The sequence below is a fragment of the Betta splendens genome, chromosome 16 (genome assembly GCF_900634795.4).
Source record: "Betta splendens chromosome 16, fBetSpl5.4, whole genome shotgun sequence".
Lineage (NCBI taxonomy): Eukaryota > Metazoa > Chordata > Actinopteri > Anabantiformes > Osphronemidae > Betta > Betta splendens.
In genome coordinates this window covers 14,075,671-14,083,634 of record NC_040896.2, presented here as the reverse complement: position 1 = coordinate 14,083,634, position 7,964 = coordinate 14,075,671, and the positions used below count along the sequence as shown (strand labels likewise).

The following is a 7,964-nucleotide window of genomic DNA, read 5'->3' as shown; positions in this document are numbered from 1 at the left end:
TTGGCTCAGTGGCTCCTGCTGCATGGAAACTGTTTTAATCAGACTAAGGTTTGGGCAGTATGAGTGAATTAATTGCACCTAACATTAAATGAAAACATCCCACTAAGTTGTTTTAACGAGATGAGCCGGAAACCAACAAACATGTACATCAGGTATACAAATAATGAACACAGTTTTATAAAAGATTGAGTAAGAGAAAATAAAAACATCTGCTTTAATAAACTGTTAAACGATTTAGGGCTGCAGACAGAAATAGAAATCGCTGACCTAGTTAATAATGTCCTGTAGAGGGCGACAGAGCCCCGAGCTGCCTAAACTGTCACCACCCAAAAAGAGAAGAGGAAGAAACTCCCGTCTCGAAAGAGGAACGACCATACGGATCAGACTATAGCCGATCAGATTTTTTTTAACTGCTATTGTTGATCTTACGCGACATACGGTGCTAGTCTATTGTGTAAGTGTTGCTGCTGGTTAGGTTTATAGTTTGTGGCGTTAATTATACATAATCCAGCTCCATTGCCGCGTTCGTAATCAAACGGGCTAACGACGGTGAAGCCTCCGGCCTAGGCTAATGTTAGCTAAGGTCTACAGTTTGCTTTCAGATGTTAATTTTCAAGCTCATGTGAAGCTTTCACTTCCGTGCGTTTTATCGTTTAAGGCCTATTAATGATGCGTCTGGCGGTGAAATATCGGTTCTTCAAATAGATCGTGTGTTGGGCGTTGTGTTGCTATTTTGTTAGCTAACCTACGAAGGTGGGGTGCTGCCTTTTGGTGAATTTGTAAATGGGCCCAGTGGATTTACTCACACGGATGGTAAACTGTGCCTGGTTTCATGCTGCGACCTTTTACTGAGCCACTTGTGGTCAATACATCTAGCAGATCACTAGCATCGGGTTGTATGCTAATGCTAGTTGTTCTGAGGTTTCATCGTGCTGGATTTCAACCGTGTGAGATGTTCGTTGATCCGCGGAACAGAGGAGTTAAAATGGACGGCTGGCAATTGTTGGATGCAATACGGTGTGGATTCTGGCGGATATGTTTCAGATGTCTGGAAACAAACATGTCATCGATCGCTGAACCCCGAAGGACTGGATGGCTTTTTGCTGTCGGGCGTTTTCCTGTTCTCCAGAGGGCAACGCCATTTCACTCCTAACAGCTGGTGGACATTACAAATCTAAGCTACAAAGATGATAATTATTATTAAAGCACTTGGTCATATATGTTGACTATTGTATAGGTTTCATTACAGTGTCATTTGTGTTGATACGGATTTTTCTTTTTTTTGACAAGGAGATGAATCAAACCCTTTGAGACAAGGATTCTACTACACCAGTTTGTGCCATAATGCGCAAAGGATGCTCCCGAAGTGACCAGAGCCTCTGGGAAAAGAGGATTATAAAATAAAAAAAATCCTTTTTTTTTGTTTTAGGAGTCAGTTCTTCAATTCACAACATGAATGGAACATTTTGGGACGGCTATTGGAGGCATTTGGGTATTATGGCGATGGAGTGGAATAACCTTTTATGTCTGGCATGGGATTCTGAAGGGAGGTTGATGTACAAAGTGATGCCCTAGTTGAGTTTTCTCTGCTAATTATGATGTGGGAAGTGGTGCACATTTAGTTTGTTACCTTTCTGAAGGCCAGTGTTGAATGTTGTCGGTCTTGTTATATTTGAGAGGGTACCTGAGGTTGAGGTGATATCGTTTGTGGGGTGTGCACAGTTCTTAGTCTTTCAGCAGAACTATTTTTCATCTTGTGAGATGTTTGGTTTTTATGGATTACACATTTACTAGTTGTGTAAAATGGTACTGGACTGTACTTGTCTTGTGTGGATTATAGTCAAAACTGAAATTTAATTAGAGCAAGGATTTGTCCATTTTTGAAGGTGGCTGTTGTGAGCATTGATTGTAGAGACTCTGGTGTCCTGTTCTTCACGCTGCTGTTCAGTTTCAGTGGTGCTGTATTGGAATGCCGGGGAATTGACGTTGAGCTTGAACTTCTTTAGGAAATAATACTATTCTATACCCTTTTGTCTGCAGGTCCAGTTGTTTGTTCTGCAACATGGCGGTTGTCATCCGTTTACAGGGCCTGAGAATCACTGCAGGTCCTGAGGATATTCGCAAGTTCTTCACTGGCCTCAAAATTCCTGATGGAGGGGTGCATGTTATTGGTGGGGAGCGAGAGGAAGCTTTCATTATTTTTGCTTCAGATGAAGATGCAAGACGAGCCATGACTCGGTCCGGGGGCCTCATCAGGGGATCACCTGTCATTTTACTCCTGAGTAGTAAAACTGAGATGCAGACCATGCTTGAAAGAAGCACAAAAATTGCTGAACTGGATCAGCAGAGGCAATTTGATGAGAATGCAAGACGTGCTAGAAGATCCCTGGATTCTGAGGACGGCAGGGCCAGTAGCAGAGTGGGTAATGCCCCTTTCTACCCACTCTGTGAAGAAATTTTTTGTTTGTACCTTAAAGGATTGCCCTACGCCGTAACTGAAGAGGAAGTTCACGAGTTCTTCAGTGGTTTACTTGTGGAAGAAGTAATCCTGATGAAAAACAACAAAGGTTTTAACAATGGGACAGGTTATGTCAAATTTGCAACAGCAAAGGACGCAATGGAAGGCCAGAAGAGAGACAGGGAATATATTGGGTCAAGATACGTAGAGGTTAACAGAGCAACATCAGAAGATTGGGACAGAGCGAATTTTAAAAAAATTGCAACCAGCAGCAAAAGTTATGTGGTGAGAGACAGGTCACCTATTCGCAGTGAAAGGAGTTTACCGTATGAGGTTGGGTCATCTTCACCTGTAGCGCAGAGGCCTGTGGGATGTTCTGAGGAAGAGTACTGTGTTCTCTTGGACAATTTGTCCTATGCTGTTGATAAAGGAGACATAAAGAAGCTTTTTTATTTTGCAAATCTTCAGGATGACCAGATCCTGCACTTGATTGACCACAGTGGGAGAAGAACTAGATCTTCATTTGTTCTGTTCAAAAGCCTGAATGACTACTGTCAGGCCCTGGCTCAGGAAAAAAGAGATTTTTTCAACCGTTCCGTTTATACCCGCCCGATCTCAAGAGAGAACATGCTCGCTCTTCTTGAGTCCGGAAGCACAGAGGTCCAACCCTCTGGAAGTTCTGAATTTCAGAAGAGGCCTCCATCATACCAAAGTAACCCTAATGAATCAGAGAAAATGTGCCTGTTTGTGCGGAATCTGCCATTTGATGTGCGTAAAGTGGAGATCATGGATTTCTTTCATGGGTTTAATATTAATGAGGACAAGGTTTTCCTACTGCGTGACCATAAAGGGGCAGGAGTTGGGATGGCTTTGGTTCTCTTCCCGTCTGAGGCAGCTGCAACGGAGGCACTTTGTCTCAATGGGCGACGATTTCTTGGGTCTGAAGTCATACTAAAATGCATTTCACATTCTGAGATGCAGCAGTTGGGTGTTGAGCCACCGATGGGACAAGAGGACCGGAGCTCGGGGGGGAGCAGTGGGTCATCCTATCGTTCTGGGAACACTGGGTACTTCGACTTAAAGAGTCCTCGTGATGGTAATGCACCAGTCAGTAATGCTCACGGAAGCAGTGACTATGATCCTTTTGAATTAGACGCCGACGCTCCACGCAACAGAGGTAGTAACACCTCTGCACAGCATTTTGATGGTCCTACCTGTGTAAAGTTGATAAACTTGCCATTCCAAATTAGAATTGAAGAAATCTATGACTTTTGCTATGGATACAACATTATTCCTGGATCTATCTCCCTGCAGTTTGATGAGAGTGGAAAATGTAAAGGCTCTGCTACAGTGGTATTTGAGTCTCGCCAAGAGGCTCTCATAGCAATTAGGGAACTGAATGGGAGACCAATAGGCCCGAGAAAAATACAGCTAGAGTTTGTGTGAAAGCGATGTTCCTATTGATGGCACGTGTGGTTTGCACATGAACACAATGTTGTTGTAGAGAGACAGCAGGCAGACAGTTTCTGATGCACACAATATAATATCTGGGTCATTGGGCTAAAAATAAATGTTTGGTTTAAGTTAATTAGGTCCAATATGAAATTAAAAGTTATTAAACCAAGTTGGCCCCCAGATTGACGACGCCTTCAATATGTGCTTTGGAATTTTATGCTTATGTCCCTTTTTAAAAGGCACATTAGAATTTTAGCCTTTCTAAATGTTTTGGCTAGAAGGCACTATAGTTCAGAGATTTGATTTTCTAATTTTTATAGCTCAATTTGTGTTGCTGCAAATGTTGGAAAAATATGTACATATTGTTTTACTGTTTTGAATTGAATTGTCTTCATAAATCCATTTGAATTGTCTTTTTTATCTGCCACCTACAGTCCCAACAGTATATGCTTGATGATAAATCTTTTGTAAATAAAGTTGATGATAATCACCAGTGGGAGTCAACAATATATTTTTCTCTAGAAAGAAAAGATTGTCCACAAAAAACACAAGGAGGTGCGCAGGAATGTTTTCTTTATTTTAAACGTAATGCAAACACTAACATCATAGAAGACCCAGGGATTATAGTGGACTGATAAACATAATTTTAATTATACAAGAAAAGCTTTTATCAATGCTGGTCATGATGTGGATAGCTTATTCCAATATTCCATTTAATAAACTTGTCCACATCAAGCTTCGGTAAAGTTTGAAGCTCTTCACTCCGTCCACTCGTCCAACTCGTTTTAATTTTGCGCTGACTACTTGCACGCGCACGGATATTTTATTTTGAAAGGTTAGCGGAAGTTGTCCTTTTTCTTTGACTAGGATGACTTCGCTGGTGCCAGCAGACAGAAAACCACAGTGAAGAAAAATTTTAAGACAGGTGATGTACAAGTTAACTGTATCTGTATGTGACGCAAAATATCAGCGACGAGCATTTGCACCTTTCTGGTCCTGTCATTCTGTTACTTGTTAGACCAGTGCTTTTAGCTAGAGGCAGCATTGCTGTACAAACAACACGCCCTCAGTTGAAATCTGTCGTACTGTCTCATCAAACTAATACGACTATTACAAGTAGAGAACTAAACCTGTTTTTATAGATGCGGTCGTAATCCGCACGCGGATTTGGAACCGTTATAAACGGCAGGTGCCTACTGTTATCGTGCTAACGTTCGGTGTGCGACTGGAGCACGTTACTGTGGCGGAGACACAATTCTACCGGCTTTCAGAAAAGTCAGCGTAGTAGAGATGCCTTTTTTATGACTACCGGTCACTATTCATTAACAAACGTAAAAGTGCTTCCTACAGAAGATGGTGAATTTAACCAGGTAATATGAGTTTTTTTTTAAAGAAAAAAATGTGCAATTACCTGCGATATCTGTAATGGTGCATTCACGACGCCTGGGAATCCCTTACCGCTAATTGTTTCATCTATCGCTTTATTCAAAAGTTCACACGAATCGCCTACTTTGTCTGACCGTATAATTGAAATAGAAATTATCATCTGATAGTAACACACTTTGGAAAGTACTCCAAACTCTTATCAACTCGTGCACGTGTTGACACTCCTCCGTAGTAGAACCCTTCCCTAAACGTCACTGACGCCAGAATGGAGGTATCCAGGAGAAGAATCCCGACAAAACACCTGGAGCCTGCAAGACCCCTGCGTCGCTGCATGCACATGGACGCTGGTGAGTCATCTGTCCCACCAGTAAGCTCTACAGAAGGCGCATGTCTGGTTCCCCGTTAACACAGTGCTCATCTTTGTTCAGAGCCTGCAGTTAATGCTGCGTTAGCTAAGGCCCTGAGAGAGGACGAGGATCAAGTGGTAAGAAACCTCCAACAAGGCAACATTTAGGCTTTATTTCAATGTCAGTGATAATTTTAGGTTTGTACTAGTTTTCTATTTAAACAAACCAATAATTTTGCTTGTATATCAAATGTACTTATCAGAGTTATAAAGCTACACATATGGTAATATTCCCTAAAATTAGAGTCACAGATTGGATCAAAACTAGTTAAACTCACTTGCTGATGTGAATTGTGAAACTGTTTTAAGCATTCATCCTGTTGGTGCTGCCTTTGTAACTTTCCCCCTAAATGAGGGAGGACGAGAATTTTTTTTAATCAGGATCAATCATCATGCCTCATGGCTGACCTGAAGAAATTTTCATAGGATCAAATCTTATTTTCCATAGAATTCCCAAGTGTCCCAAAATAGTTCATTAGGGATTATACAGTACTGTTATGCTTCTTTTTAATTGTCCTGATATTCCTTTTGATTGTGTGTGTTCTGTACCACTATAGCATTACTGGGGTCATCAGTATCATCATTATTCACACTGAGCGTGTTTTTCTCATTTAAAACGAGTTCATGTAAACATTTTCCCAGTAGGCATTTAATGAGTCAAGATTAAAATATTTCTGACTATCTTTTAGACAGTTGGCATAGAGCAGTTCCTCAAGATTGTCAACATGACCAGACAAAAGCAAGGTAAGTGTTTTATGTAAGATGGTGGTGTGATCTGACCAGAAGGGAGGATATGCAAAGGTTAGTGGTGACCGTGACTGTGGATGTCAGCTGCAAGCAGAGAACAACTCAGGGGCGTCACTGAAAATGTGACAGCAAATGAAATGAAGGGGGTTTGTTTCTGTTCACGTACAACATGGACTGTATTGTACTGCAGGGAGTTATATTTGTCTTTTTAATTTTTTTGTAGGGAGAATATCCTACACAAGGGATGTTTTAATTGGGTTAGCAAATTGTCCTGCATCCAGAGAGAAGCCAAAGTTTCTACCAGACCATCCTGTAGTCCTAACTGAAGCAGTAAGTTCCCTATTGTATTGTATCACAGTACATAGAATTGTGATCAGGATAGTGAAAGTTGGGTTGTTTGGCTTGAATTCAGTTTTTTCTACTACACTAACAGAGAGATCCTGGGCATCTTTGGCTTCATGAATTGATGTCAAACTGTGGAAAGGAAGAAGGGTGAGGGCATTCTAACCTAAATGTATCATCAAGCCCCAAATGCAGGTTGGATAATCTACTGTATGTTTGATTTCACATTAACAGTAATTGTTTTGTGTTCCTTAGGGCAGCAGAAGGTGTTCACTCAATTTGACAAAGTTGCACAGGTGTTATCCTAAAGTGTTTCCTTTGTTTATTTAATTTGCATGGTTTTTATGTAGTGAGATTGCTAATACTAGTTTGTGTGGTTTGTGTGTTTTATCTTGGGTTTTGTAATCTAGCGGCCTAGGGCTGTTTGGATCACTATTATATAAAAGCATTCATACATTTCTTTTGTAATTTATGACAGTAATGTAATGTTTTATAAAAGCATTGCAAAATTGAACCACTCTTGCTCAACATATAAAGGTCTTCTATCAAGAAGGACTTACTTTGACTTTGCTGTCGGTGTGTTGACATTTCCTTTCCAGCATGTAACTGAAATGGAAGTGTCCTGTAGCTCTTTCAGAGCAACAGGCGTAGGCTGGATCTTGAGGTTGTGAGTGACCTCCACACATTTGCTCGGAGATCGAAGTGGACCAGGTACTTCCCGTCCGACCCGGCGGTGATATTAGCCTGTCAGCAGGAAACTCAGCCTTCTAACGCTTGTTAATGGCTCAGAGATATTAAAACAGGAAGCTTTGGGCAGGAAGTCTGGTTTACACTCACTTGTAAATTAAGCAGCTACTGTGTGTGTGTATAAAATGGCAGTACAAGGCATGTACAATAAAACAACACTCATCTCTGTAGAGTCTTGTTTTTTTTTGCACAATATTTCTAATGAACCCAAAGGTTAGATGTGATACTGTGGCATGCAGTTTAACCATTACAGCCTTTTATCAGCATCTTGACAGAACGTTTGTGTGGTGGCTGATAAATAACATGTGCTGTCTATGTATTTACAGTTGCTCCCTGTCAGCTGCTGCTAGTTCAGCTGGTGGTGCAGTCTTTAGCCTCAGAGCAGTTCTCCAGTAAGAAAAAAAAAACACTAATCCTAAATCA

At 41.1% G+C, this 7,964-nt stretch overlaps 2 protein-coding genes across 8 annotated transcripts; both read left to right on the top strand.

The window, feature by feature from the left end:
• Window positions 1-301: 301 nt before the first annotated feature.
• rbm12bb (RNA binding motif protein 12Bb) lies at window positions 302-4,406 on the top strand. Its single transcript, XM_029130563.2, has 2 exons — window positions 302-454; window positions 2,041-4,406. Exon 2 carries the CDS (start codon window positions 2,063-2,065, stop codon window positions 3,902-3,904), a length of 1,842 nt encoding a protein of 613 aa, XP_028986396.1. The 5' UTR covers window positions 302-454; window positions 2,041-2,062; the 3' UTR covers window positions 3,905-4,406.
• A 274-nt stretch (window positions 4,407-4,680) lies between these two features.
• Window positions 4,681-7,711, top strand: gra (granulito). 7 transcript variants are annotated; one of them, XM_029130570.3, is made up of 8 exons: window positions 4,881-5,283; window positions 5,535-5,646; window positions 5,728-5,783; window positions 6,395-6,449; window positions 6,676-6,782; window positions 6,886-6,944; window positions 7,050-7,090; window positions 7,423-7,711. In XM_029130570.3, exons 1-7 carry the CDS (start codon window positions 5,215-5,217, stop codon window positions 7,075-7,077), a joined length of 486 nt encoding a protein of 161 aa, XP_028986403.1. In that variant the 5' UTR covers window positions 4,881-5,214; the 3' UTR covers window positions 7,078-7,090; window positions 7,423-7,711. The 7 variants fall into 7 exon arrangements, with proteins under 7 accessions (XP_028986408.1, XP_028986406.1, XP_028986403.1 ...); XM_029130569.3 differs by having other exon boundaries at window positions 4,883-5,283; window positions 7,394-7,711; XM_029130575.3 differs by lacking the exon at window positions 4,881-5,283 and adding an exon at window positions 4,681-4,838 and having other exon boundaries at window positions 5,532-5,646; window positions 7,050-7,711.
• Window positions 7,712-7,964: the final 253 nt, after the last annotated feature.

What these genes read in the sequence shown, in the direction of transcription:
- rbm12bb (XM_029130563.2), top strand. Translation starts at nt 2,063, where the DNA reads ATGGCGGTTGTCATCCGTTTACAGGGCCTGAGAATCACTGCAGGTCCT.
- gra (XM_029130570.3), top strand. Translation starts at nt 5,215, where the DNA reads ATGACTACCGGTCACTATTCATTAACAAACGTAAAAGTGCTTCCTACA. An exon ending in AAGATGGTGAATTTAACCAG is followed by an intron (nt 5,284 to 5,534) that starts GTAATATGAGTT and finishes CCTCCGTAGTAG; the next exon opens with AACCCTTCCCTAAACGTCAC. An exon ending in CTGTAGTCCTAACTGAAGCA is followed by an intron (nt 6,783 to 6,885) that starts GTAAGTTCCCTA and finishes CTACACTAACAG; the next exon opens with AGAGATCCTGGGCATCTTTG.